This window comes from Mobula hypostoma, chromosome 4 (genome assembly GCF_963921235.1).
Source record: "Mobula hypostoma chromosome 4, sMobHyp1.1, whole genome shotgun sequence".
In the NCBI taxonomy this organism is placed as follows: Eukaryota; Metazoa; Chordata; class Chondrichthyes; order Myliobatiformes; family Myliobatidae; genus Mobula; species Mobula hypostoma.
Window position 1 is genome coordinate 110,679,753 of NC_086100.1, and position 19,121 is coordinate 110,698,873.

General features: G+C 37.7%; 1 protein-coding gene across 4 annotated transcripts; it reads right to left on the minus strand.

The window, feature by feature from the left end:
• Window positions 1-890: 890 nt before the first annotated feature.
• Window positions 891-17,583, minus strand: pitx2 (paired-like homeodomain 2). 4 transcript variants are annotated; one of them, XM_063045018.1, is made up of 5 exons: window positions 17,425-17,583; window positions 15,077-15,136; window positions 12,716-12,850; window positions 3,951-4,156; window positions 891-2,138 (listed from the first exon to the last, which is right to left on the minus strand). In XM_063045018.1, the coding sequence occupies exons 2-5, from the start codon at window positions 15,111-15,113 to the stop codon at window positions 1,575-1,577; spliced, it is 942 nt and encodes a 313-aa protein (XP_062901088.1). In that variant the 5' UTR covers window positions 15,114-15,136; window positions 17,425-17,583; the 3' UTR covers window positions 891-1,574. The 4 variants fall into 4 exon arrangements, with proteins under 4 accessions (XP_062901088.1, XP_062901086.1, XP_062901087.1 ...); XM_063045016.1 differs by having other exon boundaries at window positions 17,136-17,583; XM_063045017.1 differs by lacking the exon at window positions 17,425-17,583 and adding an exon at window positions 16,711-16,915.
• Window positions 17,584-19,121: the final 1,538 nt, after the last annotated feature.

The following is a 19,121-nucleotide window of genomic DNA, read 5'->3' on the forward strand; positions in this document are numbered from 1 at the left end:
AGTTGCTTTATTAAATAATGTTTTCTTACCTGATGTTAAGAAATGAACTAAAGCGCTTCCATTCCTGTTCTGAATATTTATGCTTTATTTAAAGGAATCGTATTATCTTTTTTTGGCTTCTTATGCTGCCCCTCGTCATCCCAAGCATATCATGTGACTACTAAACTACTGTATAATTTATCTTCATTTGCACTCTCATTATGGTCCCTACACAACATAATCCGGTATGATTTAATGTGCAAACAGGCCTCACACAGGAGAATGCTAGATCAACATTATTAATAACCAAACACAAAGCGACTGACCTTTAATAAGGTAACATAGGCCTAATAAAGTCATCGAAAAATGTAATATGGCCTTTGAACCTGTGGCCCTGGAAAACGGCCTTTCGCCCACAATCTTCTTCTAAAAAACATCATGATCTGTACGCATCTGAAATTAAGTTTTGTGAATACATACTTTTGGGCTTAACTAACCTCACGATGCTGATAATATAGCTTTACCATTAATTCATATCAGCCACAGATAGGAATGTATTGATTTATTTGTTTGATAACGAAAACAAAATATTCGAATATTTCCCGCCAGTTTAATAGGAAGCATTGTTTTCGCCACGGTTTGTTTGTTTAAGCAATAGCCAAGTTCCTTGAAATCGCAGTTATAGCTGCATTCGATTGGGAGGTGTACAAAGATGCTAATAACATGTATGGATTATTATAAAGGAAAGAGTGGGATTTTCATATTAGAAATTCCAGGTGGGTGGAAACGCTTTTTTGGTGTTATTTTCCGCATTTTCCATTTTCGGAGGTTATATTTACTGAGCATTTCAATACAAAAACGATCCAATTAGACAAAACGTTTTTACTGTATATTTTTTTGTCCCAGGAGCGCACAACGTTTCGCTATTTTTCGAATTGGAGAAGAAACATGTAATGCCGTAGCCAATTGTATACACAGGATAGGTTGTACATGATTTTTTTTCTTTCCCGGAACATCACTGAATCTTACAACCGGAGGTACTAGCTTTAAAACTGATATCCACACAGACTTTTAATAATAATAATAATAATAATAATAATTAGTAATAATAGACAGTGTTAGAAACATACAAGTGTTGCACTTAAGTATATACATTCCCTTGCTTTTAAGCGGAAATAATCCTTCAAGCTTCCACGTGACATGCTTTATTGTTATGTAACTTCAAAAACACTGGCGTGATATTACTGTCAATTGCTTTTATAAAATTAATTTGACATTTCGATATATACACATTCGTTCCGCCAAACATTTCTTTTATTATCACAATGCCGAACTTAAAAATAACAAGCTTATATGGTATTAATAAAGGCAATATCCAGTCAACTAATCGAGAGCATTTCTTTTAATGGTCAAACGTCCATCTGATGAAAAATATTTTCAAACGGGGAGTCAAGGGGCGAAATAACACTTGCGCCTTGCCCTTAAGTTAGAAAGCCGGCTCGGTGGGGGATTTGGCTAGTCAGTGGTTCTCATAGTGCCCATTATATTTAAATCATTTCTTGGAGTTCAGCAGTCTGAGAAGGTTCATTTATGTCTCACACAGGCCTGTCTACAGCATATTGGCAGGCGCTCAAGTTAGATGCTGGATTCTGAACACTGGCGTATCCAAAACTTGAATGTTGCTTGGCTTTGAGTCTAAGGCTGGCCAAGCTTGAATTGCAAGTGTCTCTGTAGACGTATGGTGGGGTCGGCGGAGCATAGGGGCAGGTCGCTGCTGGTACGGCGGAGTTCAGAGACGGGTTGCTTAAGTTGTTCAAATTATTGAGACTGTTTAGCCCAGAGCCTGGTACCCCGGTCACTGCAGAGGGTACCATGCTGGATGACATGCTCATGGATGAAATGGAATTGGGGGAGGAAAACATAGTCTGAGAGGACAAAGGATTCACGTTCATAGAATTAAAGAAAGGGAAGCTTTTGGTGGAAAGTGACGCCGATGTCAAGCCCTTGGCGGCCCAGTTGTTGTAGGTGTAGCCCGGGTACATATCATCATACGGCTGCATCAGACCATTGAATTGAGGTCCAAAGCCACTCTTACAAAGCTCCGCTTGCTGGTTGCGCTCCCGTTTCCTCCACTTGGCTCTGCGGTTTTTAAACCAGACCTAAATGTGGGGGGATGGGGTGGGAAGAACAACAAAGTCCTGTTTTCAGAAACATGCTACGGTACGAAAACAAAAGATTCGTCAACACACATCTAAATGCTGCTAGGATTTCATTAGAACAGATTAAAATACAAATGAAACGGCCCAATCATAACTCTGTCCCATCTTGTCCTTTGGGGATCAAATAAATCAGTCAGATGGGTTCATGTTGTTTTTTTATTCGCGGGGGAAATCACATACTTTGGGGTTACGGATAAGGAAACAGATAATTGGTCAGTTTTATTATAAAATTACTGCAGTACTATCCCAATTAAGAAAGATAATGTATGCAAAAGCATAAACCTACTGGCAATGCTAATGCACTACTTATGCGTCGAAGACCCGACTAAGCAAATGAGACCAACGACTTGTTTATGATATTCAACAGAATGTTTGGGCATCAACGTATATGCGTCAAATATTTAATTACGAATTATCATGATAAGCAAGAGATTTACTAAGAAATCCCAACAGGTGTATAACAGCCAACACCCAGAATCGTGAAAGGAGGTTTAAAAAAAGCTACAAAGCCACATTTGGAGGGAAATTATTTCTTGCACTTCATGCCTGATATTGTTTCTTTCTGTGTGATATGCAACACATTGAAAAGATGTGCGGGTAATTCAAACTGAATAACCCGCAGTGGAATCTTAACATACACCCAATAACACAGATGTGTTTACAGAGACTTTTAAACTCTGTGACTGCGCCAGTTATTAGGTGTGAATGTTGTGATTCAATGTCATGCTCGCATTATTTGTCATCGAAAAGGTTTAGTAAATTAATAATTCAGATAGGACGGGCAATAATATAAAAGCAAAAAAAAAGTTCAATTTCCATTTGCTATGTGTTGAAAGACGTTTTACTACAAGACGAATGGAAAACATACAGTAATACTGTTTAGTGGAATGTCATTCAAATTGTAATTAAGAAAATTTGAAAGGAAGATGTGTATTGGTTCGGCGTTCAATGTATCATTTACAAACAAGTGATACCAACATGCTGTGTTGTAATCAGATATCTAACAATGTGTTACTATTTTTGCAGCTTAACATACAAAAAATGCAGATTTCACTTAAGTAAGGATTTTTCATGTGAATGCATGAATTTTAATAGTTTCTGAGGAGATGCCAGCGAATAGCTGTCACATACTTTCAAACTATCCATCTAAATAAATTGACAGTTAATGGAGGCGTTGTGAAACCTCATGACCCCATGTCAACCTTATTGAACATCCTCTTCATGTCCCTTGGTTCTCCGAATCCACATTCAGCAGAAAGAGACGTCTCCCTCTCAAGACTCAGCGACATTTGTGTATTGGGATGTGAACTCAGACAAATATCACAATGGCCTGTTACACAGCGTTGTTTACACAACTGGTGTTCGACATTGGCAACCTAATGTTAGACTGTATTTAGCAAATCGCACTGTTTCGCAGTGTGAAATCAGCGCTTACACTTCTTCAAATTAGGAGGAACGTAACTTTGGAATTTTATTCTGCGAGATGTTCGTTTCACTCATCAAGGGATGTCATCACGAAATGGCACCAACAAGTGAGCGTAACAAGTCCTTGGCAGACTATCTCGTTTAATGCCAAAAAAAATCCAGTATGTTTTAAAAACTCAACATTTCGTTAATGGTTATATTCCGAAATAATTGAATGTAATCGATTCAGAAATCGACTTCAAAGATTTACTGATAGCATGGAAATATTAGTATTTTCTTGTTTATGGTTATGCGAGTTCAATGGGAAAGAACAGAATGTCAACGTACCCGAACTCTAGCTTCAGTTAAATTGGTCCAAACTGCAATCTCTTCCCTCGTGGACATATCTGGGTATCGATTTCTTTGAAAAGTTGCCTCCAGTTCTTGTAACTGTTGACTGGTGAAATGTGTCCTCTGGCGCCGTTGTCTTTTTTTCTTTGACGAGTCCTCTGTATTCGTGTCATCGTTTTTATTTTGTTGAATTTTGTCTTTTTCTGAGGATAATAAGAACCATACAATGAGCAATGAATTCTTAACCGCTTTAAACAAATGTTTGCACTAAATAATGCACAATATATCTCAAAGCTGTTTATCATTAGCAATATTGTTCATTTACTGATAAGCAGTATCCCGCGATTAAGGGCTTTACTTTGAACAACGACAACTTATTTGTTTGCATTTTCATAGATTTTATTTGCATATTTAAGAGCCATATAATATTTTGTGATCAAGCGACTGTGACGTATGCTTCTGAACATCATTTGTCAATAAAACACAATATTCAATTCGGTGTCTAATGTCAAACAATTTCCTCATACGAAAAAGTACAAATATACGCCGTATAGAACGCATTAAAATATGTATTATCCAATAGCCCTGTCATTATTTAATATTTGACATACGGTATTTCAGGTAATATTTCAGAGCACATATCCACAAAGATACAAGTCCGAACCAGATACCATGTGTAGAATTTCTTATGCAATGATTAATATAATAATCGTTGATGCCAAAGAGCCTTTCATTTGTTTTTTTTTCTCTCTGCGCCGCAATAAAGTTGTGCCATAAAATAAGGAAGTGTCACAATGTCCGACGGGAGTGAGATCGATGCGGTGTCTTTTGAGCGGTAAAGGCCTTACCTCCCGTGTCAGGGCTGGAGGTGTCCGATAAAGTGTGGACCTCGAGTCTGTGCTTGGGCTCGCTTGTTCGTACGGTTTGCAAACCCGAAGCCATCGTTAAGGTTGTCTGATCCCGCACCAGTTTATTGCCGCTGCTGAAATTTCTCAGGTGGTCCAAAGTCAGTGGATTTTTTGTACTGTTCATTGATAAACAAATACAAACTGCCGGGCGACGTTTCCAAAGAGGGTTAAATTTCCTCGCAGCCCAGTTTACAATAAGGAAGTCGAACAGGGGATGAATGATCTGGGGGTGGGGTGATCCGGGAGCTGCAGTGCACAAATCTTCAGCTCTTCTTTTAAGTTCACTTTCGAGTTGCTGTCTTCATTACAGCCAGTTCAACAATAATTTTTAAAAATGTCACAGAGGAGAAGCAGTGAGGTTGCAATGAATGGATTATTCCTGGCTGATACTGTATACGTGTGCGTCCGAGTGACAGGGGTAGGTTACTGCAGATAAGGATCCTTAGGCTGCCGCCGCTCCTGCCACAAATGCACTCCCTGTTCGCCAGTGGCTTTAAGAGCGGAGCCGCCTCTGCTAACCTCACAATGATCCTCCTCCACAACGCCTCCGCCTTCTCCCTGTCACTCACGCTGATCGACAAGTGTCCGAGCCCGTGAAAAGTATGAAAAGGCAGGATTTTATGCGAATGTCTGGACGTCTCCAAGCCAATCAAAACTGCATGGGCTAAGACCCGCCCTTATTGCGTTTATGACGTCCCCAGTGCTTAAGGGCGAAGGGGAGTCTGAGTCCCACAATGCACCTTGAGCGATGTCTTTCACTCAGTGACAGCAAGCGACAGGAGTGAAGCGACATGCTTGTCATTTACAGCAGCAAATTAACGCGCATTTTCATCCTCTTTCCCTGACCGCACATATTGCGATTATAATAATTTTCATCGTAATTAACAGCGAAATCATGATTAATGTTTACTGATAGCAAAGTCACTGAATTTATCCTGAAAATCGAAGCTTAATATTACCGGCTTTGGTTAAATACTTTTTTCCCCAAATCGTCGATTATATGATTTGCCTCATATGATGTCTATCTAATAGTATATGTTTTACGTTGCTTGGCCGTTTTTGAGGTTTTAAAATTGTTAGGCATACATCGACCGTTTGCTAAATTGAAATATTTGCAATGCTGGGAATACAGGTAAATTTTCCTGTCGGACAGCGCACCTTATGACAACTTGATTACATACCAAACAAAAACCTTTATCTGGGATGAATGGAAAGCTTCTATAACCCCTTTGCCAGGATATCGATTTATACTGAGTGCGTGGCGTGACAAGATCAATACGGGTGAAATAATCCTTAGGGTTCAATGCTTCGTGGAAAATATACCTCTCTGAAATGTGTGGCAATTTGCACCTTCATTAAAAATTAGGCAATTTATTGACAGTTTATAAATATTATTATCAATGAAACAAAATTATATGTTTTTACAGTTGCGTATTTAATATACGGTATCACAACCTGTCTTTTTATTTGAATACTAAGTACGAAAACATATGGGTACAATTCAGATTATTGCTTTTTAGTGTGGTTTTATCGTTAAAGTTGCACCTTATCTCTACATGTGTTTTCACAGAGGGGTACAATTGAACCTAAATTTGATATCGAAGTAATACTATTATTTTCCATAGTTTATGCGTTTTAGTGTGTAAATCATTATAAAAAGGCACAGGCACTGCTGTGCAGTAACAAGGACATTGAAAATGCTCAGAAGATTATCTAGCCTCTGAAGGATCAAGATAGGTCACCCTCGGCAGTACGTGGCTGCCTAGACGTGCGTTAGAGGTATTTTGACTTTGTCTTTCAGATTTTCACCGGTCTCTTATTTTCAATTTGCGATCTCCGCGGCTGAATAGTATTTACGGTATCCGATGAAAAATAAGTATTCATCAGAGTAGGAAAATTTAAATGCATTCAGTAAACAGTCCCACATTTTATAAGTTAAAATACAAAAGCGTTAAAGTTTAAAAACAACTATGAAATAAAATTGATATATTTAACTGTTCTCCCGTTACGCTTTTTAAAAGTTGCGGGATTTCAAACGCGCGTAGATTGTTATCACTCATTTGGAATTCTTCATTAGAAGGCCAATTACGGATCCTAACATTGCAATAATAATTTAAAAATATGTGTCGAAGCTGCGAGCAAAATAAATAGAAACGTATTATCTTCTAATGGAGTTGATCCAGTTTGTTTTAAATACCTTTGATTCATTAAGCAAAACAAATTCGCGACAGCTATAAAACAAAGTCGAAAAGCTTTCATCTGATGAACCTTACTCAGGGAGGTACAATGGTGAAGGATTTGTTGTGGCACAGGCGCTCTGACACTTCCACCTCTTGCATCTCAAACAAACCTGTGCACTATTGCACCATACCTGAGTCAAATACAGCAACATTCTCAAAAAGAGCGGTAGTAAGTATTTGTCTCCCATCCTCACCCCGCCATCCGTCCAGTCCAAAAGCCTTTCATTTAATGGATATTCTGCTCATTTTTTTCCTGCTCGTTAGCTGTTTAACAAGCCTCAGTCCCTGAGATCCATGCAATATTCTCTCGTTGTACGAGTGCTGGAGCAGAAAACACTCTCAAATTTGTCCGATAAGACTCTAATTTGCTTAGGTCTTTTAAATAAGTTTAAAACAGTCACTGTCAGTTTTCCTATCAAATTTATTGTCATTCCCAAATAATCATAAAATACTGACATAGTGTAAACATTTCCTTTCTCTCGTCTTGAAATAACCCAAAAGGAAATCAACCATTCCCCAGGCCGAGAAACCTTCCATCAACACAGCCCGGACTTCTTTGCCATGTTATTCTTGGGCTCTTCCTGTCCTGTCTTCTTGAATTCAAGTGCCTTCGGCTATTAAAATTAATAAAATAATTTTGCTCGAGTTTGAGAGCGGCAAAAAGAGGGAGATCAAAATTATTTCCAGCCTTAATAAATTTTCATTATTATTGATTTAGGATAAATGTGGGTGTTGTTTAATCCGCAGATTTATCCTTCGTTTGATGCAAAAAAAATCTGACCTCAAATGATTTAGTTCATTTGTGCAAAACATACAATTAAGGAACTTCGGAGTCGATTTTTTCTGACACTTTGTGCATCTAGATATCAGTTTATTGCAACATGTTTGGGGAAATTAATTTTCACTTAACGGAAATTGCCGGTTTCTTTTAGGGATTTTGAATTTGAGACAAGCCTTCCTAGTTTATTTTTAATTTGTCAGCGAAGAATGAATTCTCATATCAAAAAAACTTTTCCTTTCGCAGGAATAAAATCCAACGCGGCATCTGTAAACGCGCAGAACTAGAAGCAACGCCATTCGACACTCAATGTCCATTGCTCTTGCATCCACGGATAGAGTTTCACCGTGTAAGGTCAGTCCTTCAACGTGTGTACGCGAGCCTTACAAGGTTAAAACAAAAAGCCGGCAAGCGAATAGTAAGTTCAGTTTTAATAGAGTATTGGTCCACCATGTTGATATTAAGATTACAAGCTTGAGCTATTCAGCTATTTTTGGAAATTTGTGCAACTTGTGCATTATCCTTCCAATCACACCCACGGGGGCACGATACCACTTAGTATTAGTCGAGTATTTAGGTGAATTTTCAGCGAGAGAGCTCGTACTTAGAGCACGCGATTTAAACAGCAGAAAGGGGGAACCATTTAAAATGCTGCAGATATCTATGAAATTGCTTAATTAAATCCCTGACAGATAAAGCATTATGGAAGTCTACCCCTTAGATACCCATGAACTTGCAAGATTTCCACATTTAGTCTCGGTTGAAGTTTTAGCTATATAGAGTTGCATGCATATTTAACAGTGTGCTTTGTGCTGCTCATCGCCGATTCAAGCCGTGATGTAATTTGGGAAGATATCAGTTTGTACCTGTGGGCTAAGTATCAGTCAAAGAAGCCAACAAGTTCACAGCGTTAAATGCAGCGCTTCCAGTCTTTCCTATTTAGTAATTTCCTGGGTCAAGCCCTATTGTCTAAAGGACATCAAATACTTTTTAACCCGGATGAGAATATCGTTTATTTATCAAAGACGGTTAGGATTTGCCTGTGTTTCTGCCCTTGACAAAAAAAAAGTGGCCATGGTAAAGAATGTATTTTAAGCAGGGATGGTGCGGGTAATGGCCTGGAAGGCGCGTGCACGGTAAAGATGGGTTAGTGCGTGCTGAAGTGTAGACAAGGTCTGAGCTGGGCACTTGCGGGTGGGCCAGCTGATGGACAGTCAAACTTGTGCGAGAAATTGCTGCCACCACACTTACTAAAAAATGTTTTGCTTTGAACTGCTTGGTTTATCTTTTTGTTCTCCCCTCCCCAAATCCCAGCCCCAACAGACAAACCGAACAGCGGCGGATTGTACGTTAGCGGAATATGTCCGCGCCCATTCGTTTGATTAAAGGTTTGTGAATTTTCGAGGCGGAGAATTGGGGAGCTAACATTCAGCATTAGTTGCCATGGTTACCGTAAATCACATAAAACCAAAAAATACCGACCTATAATCTGAGCCGAAGCTTTAATTTCCCTGGTGAAATAATATTTAAGAAGGTTGTCAGCTGACAAAACAACCTTATTAATTTTCCATGGGTAGGAAGATAACGCTCATTGAGTTTTCATTTTAAAAATGCGTGTCCTTGAAAGGCGGACGGACAACGTATATATATATAAAATGATGCTACGTCTTTAACTTGTATGATTCCTGTATTATAAGAATAAACCTTAAACGTTTATTGCATCATCCACAATAACTAAATTTGCATTTTAGCTTGAACATATTTATTAATTCTGGCTAGATCAGAAAAACAAATGGCGCGCGTTTCGTATTCCTACAGAAGGAGAGATGGTGTCTATTGAACTATCAAAAAGTGTCCGACGTCAAAAGGTGGATTCAACTCTTAAAGATGTTTGACAGCACAAGAAGGCGATAATGAACATATATTGCTTACGATTCTAAATTTTATTGTGTAAAGATTACAATCGAAGATTGGATTTGGATTTGGTCCATCTTAAGTAAATCTCCTTATCCACTCTTTTACTTATAACGCAGCTGGTTTGCAACTTTTCTGTTAAATCTACTTTAAAGCGCGCCAGTAGAAATGTCACGTGTAACATATTTGATTTTCATATTTTAGTCTGGTTCCTAGAATTGCTTTAAATGTGCTATAACGTATGCCAGCGCTGTACATGAAAGTACACATATGGCGGCTTAAGTAATTTGCATAAACTACTCAATAGTTAGTACCAAATCGGAAGAGTTACTGAAAATCAAGAAAACGAAAGACAGTAATTGCTAGAAATACTCAGCAAGTCAGGCAGCATCAGAGGAAAGGGATTTTACTATTTCAGGTAGGAGAACTTCAAATATTGTTTCCCTCTCTGTGAAAGATTTATTGTCTCGTGTGGTCTTATTTAGAAACGGAGGACTCAACACATGATGTGACAGAACTTTCTGGATATTTTGTGAGAAAGTTGTGATTGGAAAACAAATATTAAAATATACATTATTATTTGCACTCACCTACAGAAATGGCCAAATAATTGTTCTCAAATAAAAAAAATAGATTTTAAGAGCCTGATCGATCAAGTTTACATTTATCGCAAGACATTGTAGGAAACGAATTAAAATATCTGCAGTTTGTGACAGGGCCTCTGGTTTTGTAAATTTATATTAGAAGATTACTTCCAGAACTTGTAGTCTTTTAAGTGGATGATTTGGTGCCGTTTGGGTAGATTTGTGCTTGTTTTGTTGTCTTATACCTCGGGTTTGTTGTCTTTTTCCTATGTCGGATTACTGGGTATTCTCCAAGATGAAGAGCCATTAATTACCCATTCAGTCAATATTAGGAAGACGACAAACCTTTTTACAAAGGATTAAGAAGACATCAAATTGTTCCATTAGTATATTCCTACTCACGAATAAGCTTTCATTATACATCTAGTTTTCCCTCGAGTCAATCCAACAATTGCTGCATATATTAGGTAGACTGTACAAAACAGATCACCAATAAAGATACCGTATAAGGAAAACGAAGTTTCTCTCATTGATAATTGACAAATGTTCAGTTCCTTTCTCTCGCCTTCTCATTCACCCGGACGAACATACGAATTAACTGTGCATTCATGTATTTACGCGTGACCCAGGATTTTCTCAGCATTCTTGTGAAATATTTTACGAGTACTGTAGCTGGAAGTTTTGCCACTCATCAATAACATTTTATGCAACATTTTGTACAATATCACTCTAAGAAATAAAGGAATTACCGAAGGGAACAATTTAGATTTACGACAGACATTGAAGATTGACTCCTTCTTCAAATAAAAAGCACACAATACTTCATATTATTTGCAATCCCTATATCTATCAATCGGTTATAAGGCGAATGTATTTTATATTTAGAATCGCCATTCACTGGCTTGGAGGTAACAGACGTTAGAAATTGTAGCACTTAGGATTCTACATACAGATTGACAGTCTCAGTGCAAATTTGTCAGCCCACCTGCATCATGAGCCAGTGATCAATATTTAGGCTATTGTTTAAAATGAATATATAATACTTAGGTGCAAAAAGAGGCACACAACGTTAGAACATTTTTTGACATCATCGCACATGAATATATATAGAAGTACGCGCACATACGATATACACAGCTATCTATCTCTCAATTATAATGAAATTATTTGAAAGCAGAGCTTAAACCCAACCATAAACTATGTGATCAAATGCAGTCGTTTTTAAAAAAAAAACAGTTTTATAGCTCGGTGACATATTAAAACAAGTGCACTCTAAATTAGTCGTTGAATAGCTTCGGCGCATAACAATCAAGCTTTCAAATTTTGTTATAACGTAAAAACAAAGATTTAATACCCGATTTAATTCTTTCCTTTTTTTTTGAAAAAAAAAGTACCTGCGATTCTAATTGCTTTTATAGAGTAAATCCTACGCAATGATAGATAGCTGCAAACATTATACTAAATATGTTACGCCAGGTTTGGGTCAAACTAATTAGCAAATGTACAGTAAGTCATACTTCCATTAGTACCAATAAAGATGTATTATTCTGAACATAAATTATCTTTAAAACATTGAATAAAACGTAGAAATAAAATTGTTTATGTAACTTTACATCTTGGTGAAATGTAACAGTGGCTAACATAGTTTTGTAGAATATTAACAGTGACCTTATTATCTGTCCTGGAAATCCTGAGCAACCAACGAGCCAATGAACAAAAAGTAAAGAAATACTCCAATACTCCAATAATCAGCCCCATAAGGAAAATGTAAACTTATTTCAAAATGTCATCGTTGAATTACAATCTTTTGCAAGCGCGCAGTTTCAAAATTTGGGAGGTTATATGTGTACAGATAATATTTTATCTTTTTAACATTGCCAAAATATATAACTTATTTAAAACAAAGAAAAATAAAAATATTGGAATCAAAGAGAGAGAAATATTCAATATTTTATCATCTGGATTATATGGACTTACAGCGTCGTCAAATATAAATTACTCTAATAACCACAAGAAGAAATACTTTATTGAAGAAAACGTTGATTTAAAATTGGATTCGGGTTTCACACTTGCTAGGAACAAGGTAAAGGTTTCCAGAACCCCCTCGCGAATAGCCCATTTGTCTCCTATACTGCAGAGGTCGCTCCAACACAAATTTTAAAGTAGGGATTATACACGTTGGATTGTTTTCAGTTCAGAGTCTAAGGATGCAGAGGAGAAATTCCGTTTTGTGGTTTAATATGGTAAATGGTGTTACGCACAGCACTGTGAATTAGACCTGATAATGTTTTATACGCAGAGATTATATTTATACAAGGAACTGTTTTGTGATGCCTACCATTCGAATCGAGGTGTTGCCTAAGGAATTTGCTGTCTTTTCTGCCGTTTGCAGCTTCAGCTGCCGGGTTTGTTTCTGTTTTTCGTAGTTCTGTGTCTTTTGTAAATAAACATTCCACCGCAGCGGACTGCGACGCTGAGACGAGGAAAGAGAAATGAAATTAACATGACCCATAATTGTCAGGAGTAAAAAATAACATTATCATGAATTTGCACCGCTCAGTTTTTGATAAATGCGTTTTGCTGTTGGCTCAGATTGTTCGTGGATTCACGTTATTTATGCATATTCTCAACAATTTCCTTTTACACCTTTACATCCCATGCTTTCAGAAATCGCATAAACGCCGCCAGTGGGCTCTGGCAAAAACGCCTGTAATAAAAGCAGCCTGGTTATTATAAAAGTCAGATTCTAACTAACCTTTTCATTGGTCGACAACAATCATAGAGTACAAAGTTACATTGTCAGTTGTGTTGACCTTTCTCCTTCAAGAGATTTTCCGCGCAAGCTTCAGAAATTACATTTAAAAAATAACAATCTTCGTCGAATTACTCTCACAAGACTTTTCTTGCAAACTTGATTCATCAGGAGTATTTTCCCCCCTTTTCATTACGCAATGTTTTGGAGTTCACCAGCCTCCTTGCCCTCTTCCGTAGTCCTACAATGATTTCAAAGAGCCTGAGCAATACATGGGCAGTGCAGTTGACGAATACAAGAAAAAACTATGGAAGAAAAGGCTGGATAACCACATCTCAGTTTAGTAGTTAATTAAAATCTCCTTATGGTACATTGAATTCCAGCTATCTCCTTTGCTGTCTGCTTAATTAATGTCAGCCATAACTTATGAACATGCATCACAGCAGCAAAAGAAACATCAACTTTAAATCGTATAGCGCCTTTCTAATCCCAGAGCAGATATTATGACAGGTGACCAGAGGATTAGACCAAGAACCAGGCTTGTTTTTAGGAGCATCTTAAAAGAAGGAAAACAGGCAAATAAACAAGGTCATTTAGGGAGAGTTTATAGATTTCCTGGAATTCTCTGTCCAGGGTGTAATCCTTTCTTATGAACATTACTGAGGCTCTGGGTAATTTAAAGTAAGCTCCAGGTCACTGTTGGTTGAAAGGCATGCATCCCAGAATCACACAAGCAAACTTGTTTTGGGGCCTACATACATGTGCTCAAGTATGAACCCTTTCAGGCCAGAGGCTCCAATTGGTTCACCTGCCTACCTTACATTTTATTCTGAATGTCTGTGGTCAGTTCATTCAAAAAAAAATAATCAGGAGTGCATTTTAGATCTGATTTCTTGATAGCCAATGCTGAAGCAATTATATTGAAGTCTGATGAGGAAGCCACATTTGGTAATTGTTGCAGAGTTATAGGGCCAATAAATGGTTACAAGGACAGGAAAGAGTGAGAATATGGAAATATCTGAAGATAAGAACGAATGTTTTAAAATAGAGGCATTCTACAATCGGTATGCAATGTAGGTGGGCAAACATGGAGTGGTAGTTGAAAGAGAAATGAAACAAGTTAGCGCATAAGCAACATAATTATAGATCACTACGTTTATGAGAAAAATGGATTCATGAAGGTCACGACTGAAGTGGTCAAGCTAGGAGGTGGCAAAGATACTGAGGAGGGGTCTGAGCTGCAGGCACTGCATTGGGAATTGTTATAGAAGTGGAAATGGAGATTTTAGTGATGGATAGATAGCTGGTCAAAAGTTCATCTCCCAGTCATGTATGACATCAGATCTGCAGGTTGTCCCGTTTAGTTTCAGACAGTTGTCTATGGAGAAGGATGATGTCATTAGCTAGGCAAAAAAAAAAATTGTGAGAGGGTACAAAGGTGAAGGCTCCAGTCTTGCCAATATTTAGTTGAAAGGAAATTATTCTCAAGAAGAACTGAATGCCACAATGCCATTGGCCATACTGTTTTTTGCAAATTTTAAACATTACAGTTGTAATGTATTTCAAAACATTTCGTTCTATTTGTTTCAAGAATATAATTTTCTCATTTTAAAGAAGTTAATTTTGTCAAAGTGTACATCAATATTTTTATATGGTTATTAAGACGGAATTTTGCTTCCATTAAGTATTGGAACGACTTTTTGAGGTTAGGGAAAATACAGTCGTTATTTGAAGCTGATATGTACTGCAAAGTATTATTTTGGACGGTCATATACAAGTGTATCCTCTGTGGGTGTTGCCTTTAAATTGCTTCTCAAGGAGAAAAAAATAGTAATTATCTATGCTCCAATTCAGCTTCGAAACATGTAAGACTATAGGGATTAAAATTCTACCCCAGCATTAACCGACTTATATTGGTGTAACTTTTAAGAAAACATCATTACTCACATAATTCGACGCAATGCTTATGGCAGTTGGAGTCCATAATACCACCAGTCAGTGATTTGTCTAGGAAGAAAAATGCACGAAATTTACTGTCGGAACCTAATAACATCTTTAATAACATTGCATGATATTTATAAATTACAGCAAAATGAAAACGCATCGTCAGAATATGGAAAGACACAATACTGAGGGGAAATTGTAAACTCAAACGATTTTCGGAAATAGGAACAGAAAGCTACGCTTTGTCGTATGTCCCATAATAATTACATTTATCATTTTGTGCGCGATTGGTTTATACAAAGCAATTATCTAAGTGAACAAAATTTCATGTTAATTATATGCAGTTCCTTTTGTTTAGTTTGTTACAAACATTGTTAATTATTTTATTAAAATGAAAAACAAAATAGAGAACAAAATCAACTGCGGGCGAGAATTTCGCGCATTTTCTGTTTTTACTTTTTAGTAAAACAACAAGCAAGCTTAATAGGTTACATTTTTTTATCAATCGATAAAATAAATGGAAGAGACAATTTTGCATTGCGAGTTATGTCGTCCGTCCATGCATTTTCTTAAACAGGGTTTAAATTGAACCAGCGACAGCAATTTTACTGCACATCCAACAAGAATAGAGGATTTTTGGCCGTCAAATTCTCGTAATCAATCTCATCCGAAATCCGAGCGAATTCACACGATTTAATCTGTTTCTTGTTTTCTAAACTATAGGCACAGACACGGCCACAAGTGCCAAAGTACGACAGTTTGCCTGTTGGATATTTAGTGATTCCGCAGTAAAATCACAGGATTAGTGTCTGATTGAGATGTCTGTCGGTGGGATATTACAAAATTCATTATCAGAGCGGCGGACTAACTCGATATGAAGTAACGCAGATGGGATTTTATTAGTCCAGGCTTCAAATGTTTGCTTATGATAATTCTAAAAAAATTTGCATGTCATCATCATGGTAATCGTTTTTTTTTTGCGCAGCTTTTCAAATCTATCTGGAACTAAACTGTCTCCTTGCAACAGTGCTGGGGTTGTTGCGCTCGAGAATATGAATAATTAGCCAAATGAAATGACAAGTGCATTGAAAAGTAAAACCGGACTTCCGATATCCCACTCCCACAAAAATCTGCGTATTCCTCTGCAATTATTTTTAGCTTTCAACAAGTTGTTTACGACGTTAATAATTCCACCGATTTTGCATACAAGCGACTTCAAAAACTCGCATTATCTGCTCAAGCTGTTACTCACTGCTAAAAGAAACGAGTAAAGTAATACATATCACTGAGGCTCATGATAACCACACAACTCCCAAACAGCTATAACCCAAAATTTCAAGTAGCGGAATTCAATATAACCATAGATATCCACTTCTAAGTTATCTTAAGTAGAAATGTAATTGTTCTGCTCTCCAAAACAACTATTGTTGTTCTGTTTTGTTCCCCGCTGCCTTCCTTTCCCATTACACTTTCTTAAGATTTCGCAGATAAGGCAATAGAACAGAACTAACAAGTACCCTTATGCTCGTTAATCGTTCCTCAAAACACACCTTTCGGGCCATAAATTTCGTCAATTAAACAAATCACGCGAAATTACCACCAAGATTAATCATCAAATAATTTCCAACACAACTCACCCCGCAATCGTTAACAAGCATTAACTATATATATCTGGCGTCCCTAGCACCATATTAATGCGAACAAGCTTCAGTATCCGGCGTGAAGTTGGCGTGTGCATTTTTTGTTTAAAGCGTATCGCATTTCTATAGTTCCGAATTCAGGGAAATCCACATTATGTCTGAATCGTATACCAGAAATTTGACTGAAAGAAAGGCAATGATATCGTTTTCTTGTTTTGTGTAAGCACGGTCGCAAATAACTGTTCAATCAATCGGTCTCTGCTTGACTTAACATGCTTGTAACTAAAGCAACTATCGTGTAGTTCTTCCAGCTTGATGAGATTTCAACCGCGCTAAAACAGTTCCTAAAAACTTCCAGACTTAAAAAAAACTTTTTTTATATAAAGATAATCTCATAGGCGTAACGAGTCCGTAGAACTTACCGAGAGCTGCCACTGGGGGACGGAGTGGTAGTAACCAGGAAATTGCATTTTTTTTTCAGACTCTACACTTTCTCCTCTCTCTCCCTCCCCTTTACTGTAACTATACAGACACAGGGTCTGCAGCAAAGTGAAACCGTAGAACTAGTCGCTTATGTGATAGTGCGGGGAAATGTAAAGGGCAGTAAAATGGTGATCCGAGTTACAAATCACACACGCGGGAAATTGGGAAAGTGGAACGAATTCTCAGACTTGCATTATCTCACAGCTAAGGAAGGACGCCTCCACTTACCAGACAGAAGCTGAGAGGTTTTTTTTGGGGGGGGGATTGGAGTGCGGTTCTCGTTGTTTTTCTACCGACAGCAGATGCAAGATTGAAAGATTATACAGAACGAAATCAACTAAAGCTTCCGCTTGGGCGCCTTGTGTTCCTTTTTTCTCTCTTCCTCCCTCTCCCCTTCTCTCTTGCCCACGCAACCAGCACCCCCCCCCCCGCCTCCTTCCCTTCTCCCTCCCCCACCATCACTTGATTCTTTACGATGTTTCCCTGTCTATTTTGGAAAACCGTGACGTCAGGAAAGATTCAAATATATCGCAGAGATGGGGCGGGGGGGGGGGAGTGATTCTTTAGAGATGCACCAAGCGTTTGGGATTTACGATACAAATCTCAAAAAGAGGAAGACCCTCTGTTCAGTAAGATTCCATTTTTAAAGAACCGGAACAGCGAACAAAAATCAAAACAAACACTTCATCCAAATTTTGGCGCACAGTGCACGTGCCGTTTAAAAACTTGTTTGGATATCAGAGATTTAGTGCAAAATTCTAGGGGAAGCTTATGTTCCAACTCTGTTCGTAATTTCTTAATTCATTGAAAAAAGGCTCCCGCATCTTGCTGCAGTACATTTAAATCAATGCCAAAATGTACTTGTATATAAGAGCTCTTTTCACCTGTGAAGTGCAATGTATTATTGTAACAGAGGAAAAATATAGGATATGAACTACGTTATGCATTTGAGTGGTTATTAGACTAAATCCAAAAGTACACGTCGTTGTGCTTACCGTGAAACGACAAGTTATTAAAAAAAATCACTCGCGTGGAATCAGAACGCGTTTCATTTTCTTTTGGGAAGGCTAATACTTAAGAATCGAGGGAACTTCGGGTTTAATTCGCATGGCACATAGATTATTTTTCCAACCACGGTATGTTGATTTAGTCCAGTCAAAGGTACAATGACTGACAATTCCAAGATCAGAATTCCAGTGAAGTATACAATTGCCCATGTATAATGTTGTTTCCACGGTTACAAGGCGATAGATAAAGTGATTCATTGCTATATTGTTGCAAACTGTTGGAAAATGTGGAACGTTGCAATTCGTTTTGCAAATTTAATTCAATTAGGTTTTTATGACAACTTATTTTTCAGATGCGCCTAATTAATGAAAAGTTCGGCTGAATTTATTTATCTACAACATTCTCCGCTGGGACTATGAGAGAAAGAGAAAAAAAAAGTATGGGGCAAGTTACAGCATCTCTCTAGGAATAGCTCAGAGAAGCAAGGATATTGAGAATGTTTGGAATGCTTTGAAAACGCAAGGTGTGAATGGTAGGCAATTTTGATTAAAAATAAATATGAAATGAGCAAAAACGTTCTCTCAATTAACTATAAACACAAGAGGTTTAGAATGAATTAATTCATTTACCAATACGTGTCAAATTAAGATGGACACCAGCTACGGAAACTAAACATTTTAGTAATCTTTCTTTCTTGCTTCCTCACTGACTGTCTAGCACGCCATTCTGCCTTACGTGTTTAATTCGATTCGCCTGTGCAGGCAGCCTAAATGAGCATCTGGTGTAAAATGCAAATACACCACGGAGAAACATAAGATACAGAATGCTTCTCATTCGGATCTCGAGTGTGTCGAAGGAGCTATACATACGTTTCACCCCCTTAATCCTTCTTTTACATTTTTAGTCATACCCCCATT